The sequence below is a fragment of the Scyliorhinus torazame genome, chromosome 2, assembly GCF_047496885.1.
Source record: "Scyliorhinus torazame isolate Kashiwa2021f chromosome 2, sScyTor2.1, whole genome shotgun sequence".
Taxonomy (NCBI): Eukaryota; Metazoa; Chordata; class Chondrichthyes; order Carcharhiniformes; family Scyliorhinidae; genus Scyliorhinus; species Scyliorhinus torazame.
In genome coordinates, this window is record NC_092708.1 from 121,003,195 (window position 1) to 121,030,214 (window position 27,020).

The 27,020-nt window shown below is 46.0% G+C and overlaps 1 protein-coding gene across 7 annotated transcripts in view; it reads left to right on the top strand.

Annotated features, from left to right (window-relative positions):
- rapgef4a (Rap guanine nucleotide exchange factor 4a) overlaps positions 1-27,020 on the top strand; it is a 631,693-nt gene that overhangs the window by 462,520 nt on the left and 142,153 nt on the right. For all 7 annotated transcript variants that reach the window (XM_072476111.1, XM_072476137.1, XM_072476128.1 and 4 more), the window contains 6 exons: positions 8,945-9,029; positions 17,616-17,676; positions 18,205-18,281; positions 18,700-18,846; positions 24,084-24,199; positions 26,397-26,485. In XM_072476111.1, coding sequence (XP_072332212.1) covers positions 8,945-9,029; positions 17,616-17,676; positions 18,205-18,281; positions 18,700-18,846; positions 24,084-24,199; positions 26,397-26,485 — 575 coding nt within the window. The remainder of the gene's footprint in view (positions 1-8,944; positions 9,030-17,615; positions 17,677-18,204; positions 18,282-18,699; positions 18,847-24,083; positions 24,200-26,396; positions 26,486-27,020) is intronic.

The following is a 27,020-nucleotide window of genomic DNA, read 5'->3' on the forward strand; positions in this document are numbered from 1 at the left end:
AGGTGTACTGTTGATCTCTCTGCCATGAAAAGACTATCTCTTGATCATTTGGTGAATTCAAAATTATAAATGTTTTCAGTAGTGAATGTAAACCTGATGTGCTTCTGTTAAAAGGTGTTTCTTCTGTCTTCTGGATGTTGTTTGGGAAGTTATTAAGAATTACTTAGTGTTGTATTCTTTGGGGGTTGTATTTGAATTGACGGTTGCTAAGATGTTCACTATGTTTCAAAAAGGTTAACTTGAGTTCATAGAATAAACATTGTTTTGCTTTAAAAATTACTTTTCCATTAGTGCTGTACCACACCTGTAGAGAGGGCCGTGTGCTCCCCATACCACAATCTATTAAAGTTGTGGGTCAGGTGAACTCCATGATACACTTTGGGGTTCTCTAAACCCTGGCCCATAACACTAGGCATACAAACAGGCTAGAACAAATTAAAGGGCAATGAAGTTGACTGAAAAAAAAATTTCAAAGTTTTCCTCCATTTTAAAAGGAACACCTTCATCCCTTGGGTCTTTGAACTTGGCACATTGACAGATTGTTTAATGGGTTTAGGGGTACAGAACTGTATTTTGAGATACCATAGGACCATAAGAAATAGGAACAGGAGTCGGCTGTTGGGCTCCTCGAGCCTCGAGCCTCGAGCCTATTCAATAGGATCATGGTTTATCCGACATTTCTCACGGTCACTTGAAATGAAATGAAATGAAAATCGCTTATTGTCACGAGTAGACTTCAATGAAGTTACTGTGAAAAGCCCCTAGTCGCCACATTCTGGCACCTGTTCGGGGAGGCTGGTACGGGAATTGAACCGTGCTGCTGGGTTGCCTTGGTCTGCTTTAAAAGCCAGCGATTTAGCCCAGTGAGCTAAACCAGTCCCTCCTGCCCTTTCCCTGTACCCTTTGATTCCCTTACTGATCAAGCATCTATCTCAGCCTATAAACAAGGACTCTGCCCCACAGCTCTCAGTGGCAAGGAGTTCCAAAGTATCTCAACCATCTCGGAGAAGAAATTCCTCATCATCTCAGTCTTAAATTGGCACCCCTTTATTCTTGGACTATTCCTTCTGGGCCTAGACTCTCCCATAAGGGGAAACATCCTCTCAGCATTCACCTGGTCATCCCCTTAAGAATCCTAAATGTTTCAATGAGATCATCTCTCATTCTTCTAAATTCCAATGAGTCTCAACCTGTTTAGCCTTTGCTCATAAGCCAATCTCTTCACACCGGGGATCATCCCAGTGAACCGTCTCTGAACCACCGCCAACAAAATAATATTTCCCTTACATAAGAGGAACAAAGCTGCTCTCATTACTCGAGATGTTGTCTCACCAGTACCTTGTTCAGTTGCAGCAAGAGGCGCACCACTATCCACTGACCGCCAATCAGAAAAACACCCATTTATCCCCACTCTTTGCTTTGTGTTAATTAACTAATCCTCTATCCATGCTAATACATTACCCATAAGGCCGTGCACCTTTATCTTATGCAGCAGCCTTTTGTGCGGCATCTTGTCGAATGCCTTCTGGAAATCCAGATACACCACATTCACCAGTTCCCTGTTCTCCACCTCAAAGAATTCCAGTCAATTAGCTAAACATGACCTGCCTTTCATAAACCCACGATGCGCCTGCCTAATGGGACAATTTCTATCCAGATGTCGCGCTATTTCTTCTTTGATAGTAATTACCCGCCTTTTGTCTACCTCCTTTATAAAATAGTGGCGTCACATTTGCTGTTTTCCAATCTGCCGGAACCGTCCCAATGTCTAGCGGATTTTGCTAAATTACCACAAGCACATTTGCTATTTGCCCTGCCATCTCTTTTAGTACCATGGGATGCATTCCATCCGGGCCAGGAGACCTGTCTACCTTTAGCCCTATTAGCTTACCCAACACTTCCTCCTCAGTGATAATGATCATTTCTAGGTCCTCACCTGCCATAGCCTCCTTGCTATCAATTATTGTCATGTCATTTGTGTCTTCCACTGTGAAGACCAACACAAAATACCTGTTCAGGGCCTCACCCATTTCCTCATTTCCCATCAGTAAATCCTCCTTCTCATCCTCTAAAGGACTAATGTTAACCTAAGCCACTCTTTTTCGTTTTATATATTTGTAGAAACGTTTGCTATCTTTTTTTTCTATTCTGAACTAGTTTAGTCTCACAATCTATCTTTCTTTTCTTTGTAGATTCTTTCATGTTGACTTTTAATGATTTCCCAATCCTCTAGTTTCCCACTAGTCTTTGCCACTTTGTATGCATTTTCTTTCAGTTTGATACCCTCCTTTATTTGCTTCGATATCAGTGGCTGGTTATCCCTTTTCCTACAGTCCTTCCTTTTCACTGGTATATACTTTTGCTGAGCACTGTGAAAAATCACTTTGAAAGTTTTCCATTGTTCCTCAATTGTCCCACCATAAAGTCTTTGCTCCCAGTCTACCTTAGCCAATTAGGACCCTCATCCCATTGTAGTCTCATTTATTTAAGCTCAAGACAATGGTATTGGATTTTACCTTCTCACCATCCATCTGTATTTTAAATTCAACCATAATGTGATCGCTCCTTCCGAGAGGATCCTTGACTAATAATCTTTATTAGTGTCATAAGTAAGCTTGCATTAACATTACAATGAAGTTACTGTGAAAATGCCCTCACTGCACACTACAGCGCCTGTTCAAGTGCACTGAAGGAGAATTCAGAATGTCCAATTCACCTAACAAGCACTTCTTTCGGAACTTGTGGGAGGAAACCGGAGCACCCGAAGGAAACCCACGCAGACACAGGGAGAACTTGCAGACTCTGCACAGACAGTGATCCAAGCCAGGAATTGAACCCGGGTCCCTGGCACTGTGAAGCAACAATGCTAACCACTGTGCTATTGATTATTCCTGTCTCATTACACAGGACCAGATCTAGGATAGGTTGCTCCCTCATAGGTTCCATTACATACTGTTCTAGGAAACTATCGCGGATACATTCTATGAACTTCTCCTCGAGGCTGCCTTGACCGACTTGGTTTGGGTAATCAACATGTAGGTTAAAACCCTCATGGTAATTGCTGTACTATTTTTATGTGCATCAGTTATTTCTTTGTTTATTGCCCCCCCACCGCAATGTTATTATTTGGCCTATAGACTACGCCTATCAGTGACATTTTCTCCTTACTATTTCTAATTTCCACCCAACTGGATTCAACCTTGTTCTCTGTAGAACTATATCATCTCTTACTACCGCCCTGGTGGCATCCTTAAATATCAAAGCTATACCACCTCCCTTACCTTCCTGTCTATCCTTCCTAATAGTCTGATACCCCTGGATATTTAACTCCCAGTCATGAGCGTGGTGGGGGCTAAGTTAGTGTTGGCGAGACAGAAGGGAATCCTCCCCCCTACAATGTCGCAGGCCTCGATCTCACTCATTCTGAAACGGGAGAAGGACCCTGAACAGTGTGGCTTTTACAGGCCCATCTCGTTGCTAAATGTGGATGCCAAGCTATTGGCTAAGATCTTGGCCACGAGGATAGAGGATTGTGTCTCAGGGGTGATAGGGGAAGACCAGACTGGATTCGTTAAGGGTAGGCAACTTAATGCTAATGTGCGGAGGCTTTTAAATATTGTTATGATGCCCTCGGAAGGAGGGGAAGCAGAGGTTGTGGCAGTGATGGATGCAGAGAAAGCTTTTGATCGGGTGGAGTCGGAGTAACTGTGGGAGGCGCTGGATAGGTTTGGGTTTGGTGAGGGCTTTATCTGGTGGGTGCGATTGCTGTACCAGGCGCCTGTGGCAAGCGTGCGCATGCGCACGAACCGGCTTCGGTCGGAGTATTTTAAATTGCACCAGGGGACGAGGTAAGGGTGTCCCCTTTCCCCGTTATTATTTGCTCTAGCCATTGAGCCGCTGGCCATAGCGTTGAGAACTTCAAGGAACTGGCAGGGCTGGTCCGGGGGGGGGGGGGGGGCTGGAGCATCAGGTCTCTTTCTACGCGGATGATCTGCTCCTGTATATTTTGGACCCACTGGAGGGGATGGGGAAGGTCATGCGGATCTTAAGGGAATTTGGCAGTTTCTCAGGGTATAAATTGAACGTGGGGAAGAGCGAGTTGTTTGTGATCCAGGCTAAAGGTATGGAGAAGAGACTGAGGGAGCTGCCGCTGAGGAGGGTAGAGAAGAGCTTTCATTACCTGGGTATACAGGTGGCCCGGAAGTGGGATTTGTTGCATAAGCTTAAACTGACCCGGCTGGTGGAACAAATGGAAGGGGACTTTAAAAGATGGGACATGCTCCCACTGTCTCTGGCGGGGAGGGTACAGACCGTGAAAATGACGGTCCTCCCGAGGTTTCTATTTGTATTCCAGTGCCTTCCCATCTTCATCCCTAAGGCCTTTTTCAAGTGATCATCTCGGGTTTGTGTGGGCGAACAAGACCCCACGAGTAAAGAGAGTGTTGCTGGAACGCAATCGGGGGGAGGGTGGGCTGGCGCTGCCGAACTTTTGCAACTACTACTGGGCGGCCAACATTGCCATGATCAGGAAGTGGGTATTGGGGGAGGGGTCCGCATGGGAGCGGTTGGAGGCGGCATCATGCAAAGGCACCAGTTTGGAAGCGCTGGTAACGGCACCTGTGCCGTTCTCGCTGGCCCACTACTCCACAAGTCCAGTGGTGGAGGCGGCACTGAAGATCTGGGGGCAGTGGAGGAGACATAACAGGGTGGAAGGAGGGTTGGTCTGGACCCCGATATGTAATAACCATGGGTTCCTGCCGGGTAGGATGGATGGCGGGTTCCAGAGCTGGCAGAGGGTGGGTATTAGAAGGATGGGTGACCTGTTTATAGATGGGAGCTTTCCCAGCCTGCAGGCGCTGGGGGACAAATTTAGACTGCTGCCAGGGAACGGCTTTAGGTATCTACAAGTGCGAACCTTCCTGAGGAAACAGATGGTGGCCTTCCCGCTGCTGCCGCCACGGGGGATACAGGATAGAGTAGTGTCCGGTACCTGGGTGGGGGAGGGGAAAGTGTCGGATATCTACCAGGAGCTGTTGGAGGCGGAGGAAACCCCGGTAGAGGAGCTTAAGGGCAAGTGGGAGAAGGAGTTGGGAGGGGAGTTGGAGCCGGGTCTATGGGCCTAAGTAGGGTCAATTCCTCATCATCATGTACCAGGCTCAGTCTAATACAGTTTAAAGTGGTACAACGGGCACACATGACGGCGGCGAGGATGAGCAAGTTTTTCGGGGTAGAAGACAGGTGTGCAGGGAGCCCAGCAAACCATGTCCATATGTTTTGGGCATGCTTGAAGGGTTCTGGCAGGGGTTTGCCTGGGCAATGTCCAAGGTGCTAGGAACACGGGTGGTGTCAAGTCCAGAGGTGGCAATCTTTGGGGTGTCAGAAGACCCGGGAGTTCAGGAAGTGAAAGAGGCCGACGTTCTGGCCTTTGCCTCCCTGGTAGCCCGGAGACGGATCCTGTTAAAGTGGAGGGACTCGAAGCCCCTGAGTGTAGAGACCTGGGTTAGTGACATGGCTGGGTTTCTCAGCCTCGAGAAAATAAAGTTTGCCTTAAGAGGATCAATGTTCGGGTTCTCGCGGAGGTGGCTGCCGTTCGTCAACTTTCTTGGGGAAATTTAATTTAAAATGTCGACAGTTGCAGCTTTCTGGGGGGGGGGGGCTGCACTATGTTAATGTTTAACGTTTATTGTTCTTTTTCTGTTTTTGTTATGAAATTTTACAAATACTTCAATAAAAATATATTTTTTAAAACTCCCAGTCGTGACCACCCTGCAACCATGTCTCTGTAATGGCCACTAAATCACACTCATTCACAATTATTTGTGCCATCAACTCATTTACCTTGCTTCGAATGCTACGAGCATTCGGGTAAAGTGCCCTGATGCAGTTTTTATAGCTTCTTTTTGAATCCTCTATTAATAACATCTCCTGAGTTGTTCTTCCTTTTATCTTTTTTTCATAACTTTCCATGTAGTTGAACTCACCTCCCCATGTGCTAACTTGATGTTTTGCTTCCCATTAGCCATTATACTTCCCATAGTTTTACCCCCCCCCCCCCCCCCCCCCCCCCCCACTTGCTAGTTTAGCCACCTATTTACATTTTCCACTGGAACACTGGTCCCAGATCGGTTCACGTAAAGACCATCCCAACGGTACAGATCCGTCCTGTTGCAATACTGATGCCAATGCCCCACGCACCACTCCTTAAACCACATGTTTTCTTCCCAAATTTTCTCATCCCTGTGCCAATTTGCACAGGGCTCGGGTAGCAATCCAGAGATTATAACCCTTGAGGACCTGTCCTTTAATTTAGTTCCAAGTGCCTGATGATCCTCCTACAGGTGCTCTTTCCTAGCCTTGCCTATGTTGTTTGTACCAACGTGGACCACAATAACTAAATCCTCCCCCTCCCACTCCAATATCCTTTCCAGCTGTTCAGAGATGTCCCTCACCCTGGCAGGTAACATACCATGCGGTACTCTCAGTCCTGCTTGCAAAGGATGCTATCAATCCCCCTATTTACAGAATCCCCTACAACTACCACTTGTCTTCTGCTCCTCCAGCTTGGATGGCCTCCTGAGTTGTTCGCTAGCTCATCCTCCCTACAGCCCTTTTCCTCATCCACACAGGGAGCAAGTACCTCAAATCTGAGCTGAAGCTCTTCCGTTCCTGAATTCAGGATCCCTCTACCTGTCTCACTTGCAGTCACACCCTGCTATCCATGACCACTGACCGATTTTGCGGTATTTAATCTACGTGTTGTGACTCCCTCTGAAACAAAGTGTCCAGGTAGCTCTCCCCCCTCCTGGGTGTGCCGCAGTGTCTGAAGCTCAGACTCCAGCTCATCAACTCGGAGCCGAAATTCCTCAAGCAACAAACACTTGCTGCAGATGTGGTCACTGCAGCTCACAGTGGGATCTGCCAGCTCCCACCTCTTCCAGCTACAACACATCGCCTGCCCAGCCATCTCTTCATGGTTAATTAATTGATTAATTAATTAGCTTTTGCAGTGTGTTTTTCAAATTTAGCACAGATTCCCTATCAGCCAAGCAGGTGACAGCTTTCCTATGATGGTCACTTTTTCCATTTTTGTCAGCTTCAGTGGAATCCCCGAGGTAAGTTACTTTATAGTCACCGAGTTCGATACTCCACCCACTGAGACTGCTCCCTGGAGACTGGGCCGTGAATCCCCGAGGTAAGTTACTTTATACTCACCGAGTTCGATACTGCACCCACCGAGACTGCTCCCTTGAGACTGGGCTGTGAATCACTGAGGTAAGTTAATTTATACTCACCGAGTTCCATACTCCACCCAACGAGACTACTCCCTGGAGCCAAGGCCGTGAATCCCCGAGGTAAGTTACTTTATACTCACTGAGTTCGATAGTCCACCTACCAAGGCTGCTCCCTGGAGACTAGCCTTCCTTATTACCTCAGCCTGAAAGCAATTTATAACCAGTAGCCCTTACAGATTATAAACCACGAGACGTATTTTCAAACTATAATGATAAATGTTGTAAAGACTTACCGACCTTGCCCACGGCTTACCAATCAGCTACGTCCCTTGTAGCCTCAGTTGCAACAGGACAAGACCCCTCTCTGAAGATTTAATGTAACACAGCAGGGAGAAAAAGCAAAGAACACCTCTTCCCACTCTGCACCAAATTCCCACTCTGCTTCAAATTCTCAAATTTAAAGCTCCTTCTGTCTGTCTGTGCCTCCCTCTGGAAGTGGCCTCTCCCACTGCTTATGTGCAAAGCTCATAAGCACAAAGATGTGCAGCTTAGGTGGATTGGCCATGCTAAAATTGTCCCTTATTATCCAACGTTTAGGTGGGGTACAGGGATAGGGGATTGGACCTGGATAAGGAGCTCTTTCAGAGGGTCGGTGCAAATTGAACAGGCTGAATGACCTCCTCCTGCACTGTAGGGAGTCTATGATTTCATTAGCCTTCCTGATTACCTGCTGCAGCTGTGTGCTAGCTTTGTGTTTTGTGCACAAGTACCCCCAAGTCCCTTTGGTGTTGCAACTTTCACCAGTTTTTCTCTACTTAAATAATAGTCTGTTCTTTTGTACTGCCTTCCAAAACAATTTCAGATTTTCCCACATTTTCCAACTTTTTGCCCATTTACTTATTAATATCTCTGCAAACTGTTTGTATCCCTCTCGCAACTTGCCTTTCCACTTATTTTTGTGTCGTCTGCAAATTTGGCAACAGTACATTCGCTTCCTTCCTCCAAGTCATTAATATATATATTGTAAACAGCCGCAATATCAGCACTGATTCCTGTGGAACTCCACTGATTATAGGTCGCCAACCTAACCCCTTATCCCCATTTGCTGTCTCCTGGCCATTTGATAATTCTCTATCCATCCCAATATACTACCTCCAACACCACGGGCTATTATTTTGTGACTTAACTTTTTGTGAGGTATCTTGTCGAACACCTTCCGGATGTCCAAATACAACGCATCTATCGGAGCATCCCAGGAGGCATATGAATCGGGCATCCTGCCTGTAAATTACATTCGAAACCGCTCTAATGAGTTATTCTCATGTACGTGCCAGGCCTGGGAAGGAACCTCATCGGAGACGTCGAGAAGCTTGTCAGGACTGGGAGACTCTCAACGGGCTTCACCACCAGCATGAAACCCATTTTTGACCGGCGCCCGATTCACCGGGCACTCGGGATCCCCTCCGGGTCAAGCAGCCCGGGAGAATCCCAGCCATTGATTTGTGTTTAGAAAAAACAATTCATGCATGCTAATAAATTAAACCAAATTAAGCTTTGAGATTCCGATGTGGTGAAAGTTTGTCGTGCCTCAAATTTATCTTTTTTTTTTTAGGCAAAAACAGTCGGAAAGTGTTTCCAACACTTGGTCTAACTGATGTGTTTTTGAATAAATTTACTTTTTTTAACTTGTATTCTTTTTGTCTAATTCACAGGCCAGGCCAGAGGACAGTTGATGATTTAGAAATCATATATGAAGAATTATTGCACATTAATGCCTTGTCTCGGCTTTCTACCACAGTAAGCTTCATTCCTCTGATTCCATATTGCATTGATCCAGCACCTTACCCCAAGATCCGGGAAGGGTCCAAAAATGCTTTGTATAAGGCAGACAAAGTTTGAGATTCAAGACACTTGACAAGAGCGTAAAGCCACAGGATTCCATGGGTTTTGAACAAACAAAAATAAACTTTACTATACAAGGTCAAAAAGATAAAACTATTTACAATTTACTTCTACTCTTAACATTCAGGGTTAATATGAGGTACATGCGAATTAACAGGCAAACTGTGGTCGAACACAACACAAGAAATAACAAATACGACAAAGACAGATCCCACAGATTTCTCAGCAACCGACTCAGACATCAGCAGTAAATACTTGAGTCAACCAATTTTGTTGAAACTCTGTTTCCCTCATAAGGGGTTTCAAACCTTTGAAGGTCAATCCTCAATTCCCTCAAAGCCACTCCAACTCAGACTGCCTCAATGACTGCACATCTCCCAGGGTTTTAATCTCTTCTCGTGCGTTCTGTTCCCTCGGATTTCCGAGTCTGCACTCCAGCCTCTACTTGTGCAGTTTCAGCTCAAATGGCTAGCTTCACTCGGCTAGCACTGCTTCTGGATTTCACCGAGCTCCAATCTCCCAGCTATACCAATCTATAAATAGCTCCCATTGCTTTCTGAGCACTAACTTTTCCATACTGAGCCAGTGACCTTCTGACACCTTCTCAACTCCTTCTGACTTCTTTTGAGCCCGAACTACACATAGCCAACAAACAGAAATGCATTTGCTAACCGCAGAACCTTTTTGATATGGTGTTTTTTCCTGTTGCCCAACGCTCACTCTCCCAGCAAACACAGATAAATTGAAACCTTGGAATTTTATAAGTTCCACCTACCTCTGTGGCGATGTAGCCTTCCAGGGATCACTGAATGCTTTCAATATAATTGTAGTTCTAATCCCCAGAACAACTCTCTGGGCTGCACTTCTTTGCAAACAGTGTAGATACCCCACCTCCTATTCTCCAGCTAAGTAAGCTCACTTGTTGCTTTATGATTTTAGCTTTCTAGCCATTATTTCTTAAGTCAACATGGCCCCAACCTTTTAAATGTAATAATCTTCAAGCTACTAGAGTTGCACTAATCCCATTTTCTACAGTTTGCTTCTCAAATCTAAAATTAACTGTAGAACATTACAATGAGCTAGGTATTTATAACAATATCGACTTTATAATAAGTAGTGTGTTTAAATATAAAACCTTGTATGGCTCTGAGATACCCTCAATTACGACTCGAGAGAGAAGATTGATAATTCAAAGGCTTTAATTAGCAGAGAACCAGACAACTGCCGAGAAGTGTGCTCACTGCATGCTGCCCACTGAACATTACCTTATATACAGTTCCCTGGGGGGGGGGGGGGGGGAGCCAGAGGCGGAGTCCCCCAGGGTTCCAAACCCGGTCTTAAAGGGATCATCACGTTAAAGGTACAGTTATACAGTAATCATTCATCACAGGCTCCATAACTACTGCCTAGTTGAAGTTGAGCTACAACTTGCAAGTAGCCATTTAAACTGGCATTGGGTCAGTCCAAGTCGTGATTTAGCATCATCATCCGCAACCAACTTGTATGCGTATCTCAGAGAGGGCATGCGACTGATCATTCCAAAATCTCCTCTCCTAAAAATACTATTTTACCACATCTTTGTATGTGCTCTTTCTGTTTTGTTTTACTTTCTCTCAATGCTCTATCTTTATGTTCCTAATTTACCCTCATTCTCGCTTTCTCTTTCCTTCTCATTATTAGTTGTATATTAACTGTATAATTGTAGTCGGTGGTGGGCATGATGTAGAGATGCCAGCGTTGGACTGGGATGGGCACAGTGAGACGTCTTACACCACGTTAAAGCCCAACAGGTTTATTTGGAGCGTAGCGGAGCGTAGCTCCTTCATCAGGTGACTCACCTGATGTGTGACTTTGTAAATATATATACAAGTGTGTAAAGATTTGCTCCACTTTTATCCTTGATTACAACATGTAGCAGAGAATGGTTGCCAGAATTTGAAGGCTGAAAGCTTTAACAAAAATCAGAAATATATAATTCTTGTACAGCATGAAAATTGTGCGGCTATGGTTACTCTCCAATGTTTTTGAGTCTGAACCGTATGACCAGTGGAAGAATGAAGTCCATTTGTGGATACGGATTGTGTTCCTACCAAGATATGGCCTTGGCGTTATCACTTCCTGCTAGATGTAAAATCGGAAGTATTTTGTGAGCTGGGTGCCTGTCAGTTGTATAGTAATGAAGGTTTGGACCTTCTGTTAGCCTTTTGGAATCAAATATACAAGTTGTGAGAAGCTTTGCCATTCTTTGATCGATATGTAAAGCATATCGTCATTCTGTTGAACAAATATCCTGGACTTGAACTGATTTATATAAAAGATTGACAATAAATTTGGGAATCCCAAGATCTGTCCTAGCATTTAAATTGCTGGATTAATCCAAGGTGTTTCATATGGACAGGCTCTTGGTTTGGCTCTTGAAGAGAGAGACGTTGTTGGAACAGATGTCTGTGGCCTTGAAAAAAATCCTGGAAAGACTTCAAACTTTATGGAAGAAATGTAACACTGCACAATAACACAAAGAATATGACTCCATAATTGCCAGATTTAGGAATGTTCTAAGTCTTGGGTACAAGTGCCAATATAATGGAAGGATTCAAACCAGGCAGAATGGAGATTAAAGTGCCTTCGGTTATTACAGCAGAAGGCTGAATTGGAACAGCAGTAATAGGTGAATGAATTCCAGGATTTCCCAAGGACCAATAAATGGGTGCTTCAGGAGTGACTCGTGGTGAAATGCCCAAGCAAACAGGTAGGGTTTTCAAAATGCATGTCATGAGATAGATGAAGATAATGATGAATTGAAACTAATTATATACAAGAAAGTTAGTCCGGTGATGAATGTGTCCTTTAACTGTGCAGTGCTCGACAGTGCTTGCGCTTCGACAGTATGTAGTTAAAAAGTAACCTTCATTCATGTTACAGAATGTCATTTTGCATAAAAAGTGTCCTTACAAGCATTCTCCTATGTAATTGTGTTACTGGCATCTATTGAGGGTTCTGAGCTTGGGCGGGCTTTTCAGTACGTAAGAGGATGACCTGTAAGCAAGACCTGTTCTGCTGAGTTACTGTTATTGTTAAACTTAATTATTTATTTATATGAAGAAGTTCCTTCTTTTAAACAACACATTCAACTACCTCCTTTGTGGCCTCATGTTACCATACCTTCCTCAAGTTACCATACCTTTTGACAACAAGGAGAAAACGGCAAGAAAAGAATCGCGTTTTTCGATGTTCAGCATGGCAACACGAGGTTGCATTCAGTGAGTAACTAGTTTTCATTGTGAGTTTTATTCAACAGAATTTCAAGTGAGCAACACCATGGTTATGTTCGGGATAGATTAATTCGATGAGAAAGTGAGGACTGGAGAACTTGCAGCATTTCGTTTTTTAGCAAATGGAATAGAAGATGAGGCAATGCAGCGTTCAATTCTCCTGAGTGTGTGGAGCGAAGATTTATAAGTTGATGAGGAATCTGGCCATGCCATCGAAGCCAGGAGAGATTTCATTTGCAGTTTTAGTTGCTCTGGTCCAGAATCACCAGAACTCGAAGCCCTCAGTGATGATGAAATCTGAATCTTTGAACAGCTATTTTTGAAAAGCAGGTCAATTGGTTGCTAACTATTACACCAGCTTTCAGTACACTGATTTCGGAGCCGTTTTCGATTAGCTTTAATTGGCTGGTCTGCGGCATTAACGAGGACAGTATTTGGCATTGGTTGTTGGGTAAAGAGGCTCTGGAAATTTCTCAGGGCATGGAAGTGGCTGCCAGCAATGCTAGGCATATTCAGCAGGCTAATGATGGTGTCTAGACAGGGGCACTGCTCCAAGTACAGAAAGAAGCTGCAAGCAGAAAGGTGAAAGCAGTGGAGTGGAGTGTTTTAGGTGTGGATGGTCACAGTACACGAATCATTGCAAGTTTCAGGATGCTGTTTGTCATAGGTGCAATAAGGGGCATTTAGCAATGAAATGCAGGGGTGCGAAAGACAAGGCGAAGACTGCGCAAGAAAATTTTAATTTAAGGAAGCCTCGAGCAGCCACGCATGTGGAAAGCTTGGAGCAGGCAGAGGAGCACACTTACAACATGTTTAATATGAATGAGGCATGAACAGAGCCTAATTTTACAACAGTGGCGGTTGTGGATAAACAAATCAAGATGGAGGTGGACGCAGGAACCTCCACATCCGTAATTAGTGAAGAGACTACAAATCGACGTGGCACTCTAACCGAGCGCCAGCTCTTTCTCTGGCCGGGATTAACCTTCGGACTTACATCGGAGAGTCCATACCTTTTGCTTGGGGCATTGGAAGTCCATATCGAAGTCCAGATTGCGTATTACAGTCAAGAAGTAAGGGCCATGCCCCCTTGTGGTCAAAGGGAAGGGGCCTAGTTTGCTAGGGCGTGACTGCCTCAGCAAAATTCTATTGAAGTCAGATGAGATCAAGCACACGAGGGTGACCGAGGATGTTGTCAAGAAGTATTTGGACGTGTTCAAGGAGGAACTGTGTACATTGTGTGGTACCACTGTGATGTGTTCAATTGTCACGGGAGCTGTAATATTACTCATGGTATGTGCTTACAACCATTTTGAATGTGCATCTACAACAACCAAAAACATGTGATTCAGGAAAGGTCACACAAAGTCCACAAGCAGCCAGGACCATGACCGATCAGGCCATTCCCAAGGGTGAAGTGGTGCTGGTGGCAACATCTTCTGGTTCATCTGGCGTGCCAAACAGGATTTCACCTTATTCTCCATGTCCAGATCTATAGTAGGCCACCAGACATACGATCTGGCTAGACTTTTGAATCTAAGCACCAGGATGAGCCTGATGAATTTCCATCACGACTTGTGGAACGATCCGCTTGATGCCTACAGTATGCACCCATCATTCACGCTGCAGACCAGTGAGTCTCACGTCAGTGTCACGGAAACTAGTGGAGAAAATTCTGAAGGAGAGAATCCATCTTCACTTGGAGAGGCAAGGTTTGATTGGAATAGTCCGAATGACTTTTCCAGAGGGAGGTCATGCCTACAACTTTGATTGATTTTTTTTGAGCAAGTGTGTAGATGAGGATAGTGCAGTTGATGCAGTTTACATGGATTTCAATAAAGCCTTTACAAATCTCACATGGGAGACTTATAAAGATGACAAATGCACGTGGGATACAGTGTAACTTGATAAGATGGATTCAAAATTGGCTTAGCTGTGGGAGACAGGGGGGGTGATGAAAGACTACTGCTTTAGTGACTGGAAGCCAGTGTCCAGTGACATACCACAGGGATCTGGGCTGGGTCGCCTATTGTTAGTCAGCTGACTATGTGGGGGGTATGATCAGTTAAGTTTGCAGATGACACAAAGATTGGCCAGGTGGTTAAGTGAGTGTCTTGGGTTACAGGAAGATATTGACGGAATGGTCAAATGGGCAGAAACTCGCGCCGGTGTCAGGGCGGCGTGGCGCGTTTGCGGGGATTCTCCCGCCTGGGATCTCTGGCCCCACTGATTTGCACCATTTCCTCATCTGTGTCACCAAGAACCCACGGCAGCGTCGACTTCGGCAGGACCAGAAGATCCTGCCGGCAGGAAGATTTGGAGACATCCACCCTTAAAAGGCATTCCAGAAAATTGGAAACTCCAGGAATGCAGTCAGGAGTCTCCAGAATCAGGACCCGCCTGCCATTTTTCTTATAAAAGGGCTTCAAGTCATTCCGACTCGGCGGAAATTCTGCCTATAATACTTCTTCTGGCAAAAATGGGAAATGTTTTCCTTTAGCTTGGGAAGTGAAGAAAATAAGGGGCTGTTAAAGTACCTGGGCTGTTGAAACATTATAGAGGAAATTGATATGGGATTATTTTGTCAAATATTTTCAGTACGTTTCTGCACAGTGGCATACTGAAGATAATATACCCATTGAATGTTAGTAGACAATCATTCATGGGATAGTGTACACTTTAAGAATGAGTGAGAAAGATTACTGATTGACCTTGCTGACTTGAAACAAATGCTGGAGAGAAAGAAAATGCAGCAAGACTTGGACAATATCCAGGCTTAGGTTTGCAAGTGGCAAGTAGCATTTGTGCCACACAAGTGCCAGGTAATAGCCATTTCCAACAAGAGAGAATCTATCCATCGCTCCTTGACATGCAATGGAATTGTCATCACTGAGTACCTCACTATCAGCATCCTGGGAGTTACAAGTGACCAGAAACTGAACAAGATCCACTCCAGGAACTCTGCAACGCTCCTGAGGTAGAACCTTCCAAACCCACAACCACTACCATCTAGAAAGACTTGGGTGGCAGATAGATGGGAACACTACCACCTGGGGGTACCCCTTCAAGCCACTCCAGACCTGGAATTATATCACTGTTCCTTCACTGTCACTAAGTCAACATCCTGGAATTCCATCCCTAACTGCACTGTGGGCGTACTTACACCATATGGACTGTGGCGATTCAAGAAGGCAGCTCACCACCATCTTCCTGAGGGTAATTAGGGATGGGCAATAAATGCTGGCATAGCCAGAATTACCTACAGCCCAGGTGTTACGAAAGAGAAAATGCTGGAAAATCTCAGCAGGTCTGGCAGCATCTGTAGCGAGAGAAAAGAGCTAACGTTTCGAGTCCGATGAGCCTTGACAAAGTCATCGGACTCGAAACGTTAGCTCTTTTCTCTCCTTACAGATGTTGCGAGAACTGCTGAGATTTTCCAGCATTTCCTCTTCTGTTTTTGGGGCGTAATTCTCCCCCAACGGCGCGATGTCCGCCGACTGGCGCCCAAAACGGCTCCAATCAGACGGGCATCGCGCCGCCCCAAAGGTGCGGAATGCTCCGCATCTTTGCGGGCCGAGCCCCAACATTGAGGGGCTAGGCCGGCGCCGGAGGGATTTCCGCCCTGCCAGCTAGCGGAAACGGCCTTTGTTGCCCCGCCAGCTGGCGCGGAAATGACATCCCCGGGCGGCGCATGCGCGGGAGTGTCAGCGGCCGCTGACAGTTTCCCGCGCATGCGCAGTGGGGAGAGTCTCTTCCGCCTCCGCCATGGTGGAGGCCGTTGCGGAGGCGGAAGGGAAAGACTGCCCCCACGGCACAGGCCCGCCCGCGGATCGGTGGGCCCCGATCGCGGGCCAGGCCACCGTGGGGGCACCCCCCGGGGTCAGATCGCCCCGCGCCCCCCCCCAGGGCCCCGGAGCCCGTCCACGCCGCCTTGTCCCGCCGGTAAATACCTACTTTAATTTACACTGGCGGGACAGGCAATTTCTCGGCGGGACTTCGGTCCATCCGGGCCGGAGAATCGAGCGGGGGGGCCCGCCAACCGGCGCGGCCTGATTCCCGCCCCCGCCGAATATCCGGTATGGGAGACTTCGGCAACCGGCGGGGGCGGGATTCACGGCGGCCAACGGCCATTCTCCGACGCGCTGGGGGGTCGGAGAATGACGCCCCAGATTCCAGCATCCGTAGTAATTTGCTTTAACTAGGTTGTGTTAGGCGGTTTACACTTGTAATGTGCACCTCTTTAAATATAAAACTTTAAAGAATGGTTCAAGTTCTATACTTTGTCACTTGGTTTTCTTTCTTTCTCCTCATCTCTTCCTTCCTTTTCCATCTCCTTCATAGTTTATTGTGGAGATGTCCTGGTTACATTTGTCCTTATCAGTTCAATGTGAACTTTTAAAGGTTTATTTTCAGCCTGGCAGCAGACCTTAATGTCTTGATTTCTAGACACTCACATTCCGTGAGGTGAGCACTATTAACTGAAGAGGGCTCAGCTTTCTCACCAGCTCCCGGTAAAGTTGTTTTCCCCACCCGTCTGGACCTACATCAGGAACTGATGACTGTGAATTATTGAAATAAAAGAGCAGTTCTGTTTGAAGTGTTGAGCGCATATTATCCCTTTCCATTTCCATATAACCGAATGGCTTCCCCCGCTTCTATTTTCTACGTTTCAGCAACTTGATAAGTTGGTTTCATTCCCTAATGAATTCTGTAAGCTGGTTATTCCGAGAAATTGTGTTTAAATCGGGAATACTTTGAGGTTGCGAAACAGTCCAAATTCAATGGTGGACCAAGAGTTGAAATATTGCACTCACTGGAGCTTTGTTTTTTTACAGACCTCTTCCTCCCATCTCTGCCATAAAAACAAAATATCTAATTTAATTCTGAATTAGTAGTAGTCAAGAAGAACTGTATTCTTATAATTTCTAATCTTTGGGACGTTAAAACATAAAATATAGGATGATACAGTCTGTGGGTTCCAGATAAATGTATAATTACTATAAAGTAAAGCAACGACTCTTATTAGGGGAACATCAGAAATTGCTGTTAGAGAATTCAGGTTGTTAGAGTACCGGATAACAAAGTTAACTAGTAGATTTTTTTCAAATGTAGGTGTTTAATGCTGTTTTAAAAATCAGCTAAATAAAACTAGCGCTTGTCTGGATTTTGAGTCTTTCAATGTTTTTTTTTTAACTTGGTTCATTTCTAGGTAAAACGAGAGCTTGCTGGTGTTTTGATATTTGAATCTCATGCCAAAGCGGGGACAGTTTGTAAGTATAGAACCAGTCCAAACAGTTTTAGAGAACAAATGTTAGACCTGTATCTGAAAGGAAAGCAAAAAAGACTAGGCCAAGTTTTACAAGCAAAATAACCAAGGTGGTCACCTAATGCATAGTTTGACGGAGTTCAGTAGAATATCAATCTGCAAGATGTGATGTAAATGTATGGTCAGCTAATCATAAATAAAATCAAAAAAATGCTGGAAATACTTTAGTGTGGCAGCATCTATGGAGTGAGAATGTTTCAGGTGGATGACCTTTTGTCATCTAATCTTTTATAAACAGGTTTGAAAAATGACATCAATCCAATATTAATATTGCATACATCTCAAAATTTAATTAGTAGATTCATATAGAGGTGATAAATACGCAAGTGATTAAGCATTGACATATACTGATTAATCAGCAGACCAAATGAGTATACACTTCTTAACATTTTCAGTTTAGCATGTTAAAAGTGAACTGCCTTGACAGTTTTGTGCAGCTGAAATAGGATGATTGTTGCTTTCATATTTACAGTGTTTAATCAAGGAGAAGAGGGCACTTCATGGTATATTATCCTCAAGGGCACAGTGAATGTTGTTATCTATGGCAAGGTACAACTTTCAATTCATCAACTTTTATAGTGGTTGTGAGGAATCACAGACCTGCACAATTATGATTCTAGGAATATTGAAACAAGATTAAGTGAACACTCATCAAGGTCATACAAATTGTTTCTGGGATGTTATATTTTGAATTTTTTTATATCTATTAAAACTGAGAAGATGTGTACAATCTTGTTCATGCCCATCTTGTATATAATTAACTGTAGTAGATTTATAATCATTTTAATTCCCTGTAGCAATTAAAATGTAAATGAACTTCATACTTTCACATCATGATTTACTAGGTATTTAAGGCATCCTATCATTATGTATAAAGGAATTCAAGAAAGAAGTTATTACAGGCAATAACAATGAAGGTTTGTAAGTTGTTTGGCTCAAATTACATTATTCTGACCTATTATTGCAGGGAGTGGTCTGTACATTACATGAAGGGGATGATTTTGGGAAGTTGGCTCTGGTGAACAATGCTCCAAGAGCAGCCTCCATAGTGCTTCGTGAAGATAATTGTCATTTTCTACGGGTCGATAAAGAAGATTTTAACAGAATCCTTCGAGTAAGAGGCTTTCTGATACATGCATGCGTTCAGAATCATATTGACTGAAAAGTTATTAGTTTTTAATAAGTTTTTATTTTGGCATACAGGTGTTTCATGTGGCATTTGGAAAATGCAATCACATGTTCTGAAAGATTCAGGAAATTATTAACCATGATGTTACATAATTTCAGTAATGAACCCATTGTGGATAGAATGCCCACGTTATTTGAAAGCATTCTTGCTGAACGTCGTAACACTGGTTTCCAGGAACAATGCATTTTTATTTTGGCATACGGTTTCCAACGGAAGAAATTTCCCTGATGCTTCCCCTGAGTATTTTACAGCAACAGAGTTCATGTTTTGCTCCAAAAAAATCATCTCCCAAGTTTTAAAATAAAATTGTAGATTATTGTAATTCTGTTCGAAAGGCATAAAGGAATAGCACAATGGTTTGGAATGCTGACCATGTTGGGGAGAGATTGGTCCATTGTTATTAAAGTACTTTCAATAACTCTTTGAAAAATGAACAAACTGTTCAGGCAAGACTGAATGTACTTTACAGTATCAAGCAACTGTAAGTTTGTTTTTAAATATTTAGTGAATACAAGACAATATATAATGAATAAGAATTTTGTCAGGAGAGAAGCTTGCCCCAGAATTATTTTAAACTTTGCGCCAGATATAATTTAACAAAAAATAGAGGGAAAATTTAAGAAGGCATATATGATTTCAATGGAAAAGAAGATTAAGTGATTTCCAATAATGAACACTCAACCCACATTGCCAACGTTCTACTCCAGTAGTTCGGTGAAAATTCTTACCATTGTATTTAGAACTCTATTATACCAATGCAGAAATCATGCAAAACTAAAATACATGACTTAAAAAGTAAGTAAACATAAAGATTTCTAATTTTGGTCTTGAGTTTCCAGCCCTTCCGTTGGTGGAATCTTCCAGTCCTGCTGAAATTCGCCCATGGTGGGTTGCCTGCCATGCAAAAACTTCGTCAGCTTTGGAGGGATGGGAAGATCCCGTTTGGATCCAACCCAAATCCCAGCCAATGTTTATGAGGTGTGCTTAACGCCACTTTGATTTCCCAGTGCTCTTTATTGATTCAGTTATTCCATTACCTTCTGTGCTTCCCATAACTGATCAGTTGGCACGGGGGGGGGGGGAGCGGTTTCCCATCCATGATCAGTTGGCGCGCGGCGGGGGGGGGGGGTTGTTGGGGGTTCGGGTTTGGGGAACCTGTCCTGCCTATGTTTATATCAATCGATACCATGGAATAAATTTAATGGGGAAATAAAAAGTGATATCTTAAGGAGTGTACATATTACAGAGAAGGAGGTGCTGGAGGTATTAAAGTGCATCAAGATAGATAAATCCCCGGGGCCTGATGAAATGTATCCCAGGAAGTTGTGGGAGGCTAGGGAGGAAATTGCCGGGCTCCTAGCTGAGATATTTGAATCATCGACAGTGACAGGAGACATGCCTGAAGATTGGAGGGTAGCAAATGTTGTCCCCTTGTTTTAGAAGGGCGGCATGTGGCGCAGTGGTTAGCACTGTGACACTGAGGACCCGGGTCCGAATCCTGGCCCTGAGTCACTGCCCATGTGGAGTTTGCACATTCTCCCCATATCTGCGTGGGTTTTAACCCCACAACCCAAAAGATGTGCAGGTTAGGTGGATTGGCCAGGCTAAATTGCCGCTTAATTGAAAAAAAAATATTTGGGTACTCTAAATTTTTTTTAAAAGGAAGGGCTGTAGGGATAAGCCTGGGAACTACAGACCGGTTAGCCTTACTTCTCTAGTGGGTAAATTGTTAGAAGGTATTCTGAGGGACAGGATCGACAGGCATTTAGACAGGCAAGGGCTAATTAGTGAAAGTCAGCATGGCTTTGTAAGGAGAAAGTCATGTCTCACCAATTTGATTGAGTTTTTTGAAGGGGTAACCAAGAAGGGCAGTGCAGTCAACGTAGTCTATATGGACTTTAGAAAGGCCCGTGACAAGGTTCCGCATGGTAGGTTGTTGAAAAAGGTTAAATCTCACGGAATCCAGGGTGAGGTAGTCAATTGGATACAAAATTGGCTTGGCGACCAAAGCCAAAGGGTGGTTGTTTTTCAAACTGGAGGCCTGTGACCAGTGGTGTGCCTCAGGGATTGCTGCTAGGTCCATTGTTATTTGTTATATATATTCATGATTTGGATGAGAATGTAGGAGATATGGGGCGAGATTCTCCGCTTCCCCCGGCCGGGTCGGAGAATCGCCGGGGGCTGGCGTGAATCCCGCCCCCTCCGCTTGCCGAATTCTCCGGCACCAGATATTCGGCGGGGGCGGGAATCGTGCTGCGGCGGTTGGCGGGCCCCCCCCCGCGATTCTCCGGCCCGAATGGGCCGAAGTCCCGGCGGCATTGATTAAATCACCTACCTTACCGGCGGGACAAGGCGGCGCGGGCGGGCTCCGGGGTCCTGGGGGGGGGTGCGGGGTGATCTGGCCCCGGGGGGGTGCCCCCACGGTGGCCTGGCCCGCGATCGGGGCCCACCGATCCGCGGGCGGGCCTGTGCCGTGGGGGCACTCTTTCCCTTCCGCCTTCGCCACGGTCTCCACCATGGCGGAGGCGGAAGAGACTCCCTCCACTGCGCATGCGCGGGAATGCCGTCAGCGGCCACTAACGCTCCCGTGCATGCGCCGCCCGGAGATGTCATTTCCGCGCCAGCTGGCGGGGCACCAAAGGCCTTTTCCGCCAGCTGGCGGGGCGGAAATTCATCCGGCGCCGGCCTAGCCCCTTAAGGTTGGGGCTCGGCCCCCAAAGATGCGGAGCATTCCGCACCTTTGGGGCGGCGCGATGCCCGACTGATTTGCGCCGTTTTGGGCGCCAGTCGGTGGACATCGCGCCGATACCGGAGAATTTCGCCCAAGGTTAGTAAGTTTGCAGATGACACCAAGATTGGTGGCATAGTGGACAGTGAAGAAGGTTATATAAGATTGCAACAGGATCTTTATCAATTGGGCCAGTGGGCCGATGAATGGTAGATGGCGTTTAATTTGGATAAATGTGAGGTGATGCATTTTGGTAGGTCGAATCAGGGCAGGACCTACCCAGTTAATGGTGGCGAGTTGGGGAGAGTTACATAACAAAGAGATCTAGGGGTACAGATTCATAGCTCCTTGTAGGTGGAGTCACAGGTGGACAGGGTGGTGAAGAAGGAAATCAGCATACTAGGTTTTATTGGTCAGAATATTGAATACAGGAGTTCGGACATCTTGTTGAAGTTGAAAATGAAATGAAAATCGCTTATTGTCACAAGTAGGCTTCAAATGAAGTTACTGTGAAAAGCCCCTAGTCGCCACATTCCGGCGCCTGTTCGGGGAGGCTGTTACGGGAATTGAACCGTGCTGCTGGCCTGCCTTGATCTGCTTTCAAAGCCAGCGATTTAGCCCTGTGCTGAACAAGACATTAGTCAGACCACACATGGAATGCTGTGTTCAGTCTGGTCACTATTATAGGAAGCATGGGCGTCATTCTCCGACCCCCCGCCGGGTCGGAGAATGGCCGTTGGCCGCCGTGAATCCCGCCCCCGCCGAAGTCTCCGCTCCCGGAGATTGGGCGGGGGCGGGAATCGGGCCGCGCCGGTTGGCGGGACCCCCCGCTGGATTCTCCGGCCCAAATGGGCCGAAGTCCCGCCCAGGAATTGCCTGTCCCGCCGACGTAAATCAAACCTGGTATTTACCGGCGGGACCAGGCGGCGTGGGCGGGCTCCGGGGTCCTGGGGGGGGGGCGCGGGGCGATCTGACCCCGGGGGGTGCCCCCACGGTGGCCTGGCTCGCGATCGGGGCCCACCGATCCGCGGGCGGGCCTGTGCCGTGGGGGCACTCTTTCCCTTCCGCCTCCGCTACGGCCTCCACCATGGCGGAGGCGGAAGAGACTCTCCCCACTGCGCATGCGCGGGAAACTGACAGCGGCCGCTGACGCTCCCGCGCATGCGCTGGGAAACTGACAGCGGCCGCTGACGCTCCCACGCATGCGTGCATTTCCGCGCCAGCTGGCGGGGAAACAAACGCCATTTCCGCCAGCTGGCGGGGCGGAAATCCCTCCGGCGTCGGCCTAGCCCCTCAATGTTGGGGCTAGGCCGCCAAAGATGCGGAGCCTTCCGCACCTTTGGGCCGGCGCGATGCCCGTCTGATTGGCGCCGGCTTTGGCGCCAGTCGGCGGACATCCCGCCGTTGGGGGAGAATTTCGCCCCATATTCTTAAACTGTAAAGAGTGCAGAAGCGATTTACGAGGTTGCTACCAGGACTTAATGGTCTGAGCTATAAGGAGAGGCTGGATAGGCTGGGCTTAGGGGTGATCTTATAGATGTTTATAAAATAATGAGGGGCATAGATAAGGTAGATAGTCAACATCTTTTCCCAAAGGTAGAGGAGTCTAAAACTAGAGGGCATAGGTTTAAGGTGAGAGGGGAGAGATACAAAAGAGACCAGAGGGGGAATTGCTTCACACAGTTGGTGGTGAGCATCTGGAATTAGCTGCCAGAGGCAGTGGTAGAGACGGGTACAATTTTTTCCTTTAAAAATCAGTTAGACAGTTACATGGACAGGGTGGGTATAGAGGGATATGGGCCCAATGCGGGCAGGTAGGACTAGCTTTGTGATAGAAACTGGGTGACATGGACAAGCCAAAGAGCCTGTTTCCATGCTATAAACATCTATGACTCTATGAATTTGTCACATTTTATGGTGCAGTTTTGAGATGTTTTAAAATGTTCTAATTTGACATTAAATAAATGGCAAGCGCACAGCTATCTGAAAAATGATTCATGCTGATCATTATCTGCAGGAGGATTATTGTCTGCTCCATAAATTTTCTTATTCTGTTATAAATCCAAAGCAATCTTATAAGAAGTATACAGTGTGCTGAATTAAAATCCTTTCAAATCTTTTCACCAGTGCAAAATTTCAAGAGTTTTGAACATATTTAACCATTTAGTAGCTAACCTGTTTCATTAAGTTTAAACCCAAATCAATGCATTGTACTGGAAGCATCAGTTACAACAATTTCACAAATCTAGAATTCTGCCTCCATCTTGTATGCCTTGTAATAGAGTAGCAAGCTACTCCCAAATGATCAATGTTAAAAGGCCAAAAATGACCAGTTAAATTTGTCAGTCGGTTAGGATGTACTTCTCAGTTGGAAAAAAAGGATTCATTTGGCAGTTTTTTTCCCTTCCCCCTTCACCATCCCCATGCATTTTAGGATGTTGAAGCGAATACAGTAAGACTTAAAGAACATGGACAAGATGTATTGGTTTTGGAGAAAATCCCATTGGGTAACAGAGCTTCAAATCAGGGAAGCACACAAATACAATACAAGTAGGTTTTTCCAACTTTGTACACCTTGGGAACTAATGTGGGTGGAGTTGTTCAAGCATCAATGTGCTCTGTGAAGGCCTGAGAGATTAGACTGAATTCTCCCAACTTGAGACTAAGTGTGGGATTCTCCGGCCACATTCGCCCGGCGACTGGAGAATCCATTGTCGACGTCTCGCCCGTGGCTTCCTTGCAGCGGGCGGGGTGGGAGAATCCAGCCTTAAATGTTTTGGCAGGGCCGGGAAGGTTTCCTGCTGCAGCAGCTGGTGGGAAAATATGGCAAATCTTCTGGCCCCGCCCTAATTAATTATGCACCTAAGTGTTTCACGCCGTGTTCAGTGGCGGGGCAGGCCTGGATGATGTGTAGTCCGCCATAGTATCCGGGTGCCATATTGAAAAAGCATCCAACATCACTGACCCACTATTGAAGAAAATGAAGATACATCTCTGGGAGCAATGTGAGGTTGGAAGATGGGCCCCCTCCACGGCATCTAATCTGGAAGGCCCATCTGCAGAAGCACCCCTGACCACTCCTGTGGGTTTTCCAGGGTTGCAGGTGGCCTCCAACCCGAACTCCGAGCCATCCCTTGGCATTGTTCAGAAGAGTCCGAACATCTGTATGCCACGTTGTACATTCTGAACATCTGTATGTCACGTTGTACAATGTATTCCATGCCGGAGTGTTTTCGCAGCAACATCATGGAGAATCTGGAGTCATGGTCCAGCCTTCATCTGCATCCCATTAACAGGTTGCAAATGTGGTTCACGTTGTCCTCTGGTAGCTCCACACTGGCGTGAAACCAATTTCTGGCCCTTCCGCCATTTTCTCACATCACGGGCGAAATTCTCTGGAAACGGCGTGATGTCCGCCGACTGGCGCCCAAAACGGCGCAAATCAGACGGGCATCGCGCCTCCCCAAAGGTGCGGAGTCCTCCGCATCTTTGGGGGCTGAGCCCCAACCTTAAGGGGCTAGGTTGGCGCCGGACGAATTTCCGCCCCGCCAGCTGGCGGGAAAGGCCTTTGGTGCCCCGCCAGCTGGCACGGAAATGACATCTCCGGGCGGCGCATGCGCGGGAGCGTCAGCGGCCGCTGACGGCATTCCCACGCATGCGCATTGGAGGGAGTCTCCTCTGCCTCCGCCATGGTGGAGACCGTGGCGGAGGCGGAAGGGAAAGAGTGCCCCCACGGCACAGGCCCACCCGCGGATCGGTGGGCCCCGATCGCGGGCCAGGCCACCGTGGGGGCACCCCCCGGGGCCAGATCGCCCCGCGCCCCCCCCAGGACCCCGGAGCCCGCCCGCGCCGCCTTGTCCCGCCGGTAAGGTAGGTGGTTTAATTTACGCCGGCGGGACAGGCATTTTAGCGGGCGGGACTTCGGCCCATCCGGGCCGGAGAATCGAGCGGGGGTCCCGCCAGCCGGTGCGCTGCGATTCCCGCCCCCGCCGAATATCCGGTGCCGGAGACTTCGGCAACCAGCGGGGGCGGGATTCACGCCAGCCCCCGGCGATTCTCCGACTCGGCGGGGGGTCGGAGAATCTCGCCCCACACCTGCAACCAAACGCACTAGCAGAAGCTTGGGAGAATTTTGTCCATTTCTTCAGTTCATCACTGCCTCAGTTTCACCATTATGGTAAAGGAGCTGTGAGGATGAAGTAAAGGTAATGTAAACGGAGACTATTTTCTTATTGTGTCCCTCCAAAGCATTTGCTGCACAGCTTAAAATAACAATGATCATGGCCTTTTTAGAGGGACTACTCTTGAGGGTAGATAAAATTAATTTCCTATGTTCCCTCTTCTGTCTTCAAAATATGTTTATGAAGCCAATCGGTATAGTGGGGAATAGGGACAGCCAATCGGTGCAGTGGGGGATTTAGCTCCATTAGAAGTGATTAAGATATGATCAATTACAGTGTAGAATTTGACATCTTGCTCTTTTTACCTAGTCCAGGATTGTCTAATCATTATTTTGAATTAGCTTCTATTTTTGATGTCATTTATGGCAGTAGCATGTTTTATACCATACGAACAAATTAAATTCAGCTAATTACTGTCTAAGTCAACATCTTGATTTTAATGATTCCTTTCTTTAATTATCTTGATAACCTGTTCAGTCCTTTTTAACGGGAGGTTAATTAGAAAGTCCACAGTAATTTAAACAACATTTTCTGTGATTAATCAAGTCATTTCTTCATCTCTCCAGATATACTGTGATGGCAGGAACTCCGGAAAAAATATTAGAACACTTTCTGGAAACCATACGCCCTGATTTGCCTGCTATTGAAACAACAGGTCTGATGTTTGGCACCACAAAGACACAAATTTAACTGGTGCCGCTATTCAATCTTGCCTTAATGCAGGAATATAGTTAGGATTTCTAATTTTCTTAGCACTGTAATTTCAGGAAGGAATATTTTATGATTAAATAAATTAAAGTTCACTGTTATATCAAATGTTCTTGCCTATTTCGAGAAACCACTGAAACTATTGTTATGGGCGAGGCATTTTCAGATCCCCAAAATGTATCATGGAGTTCAACCAACCTCTCCCTTTAATGTATTTGTTGCTTTTCCTAGCACACGGCTTGTTCCCTAGGTGTGGGATTACAATTATGGACACGTGGGTTTTTAAACACAAAACAATGTTTATTCCATGAACTCAACTTAACATCGTAAATAAACATTGGATCTCTTAACACCCCTTACTTCAATGATAATGCAGAAAATATTGCAACAGTAAATAATTCCTCAAAATGTTCCTTCAAACTTCCAAGAGATGTAACACCTTTAAACAGAATCACATCAGGTTAAAGGCTTTACTATTATGA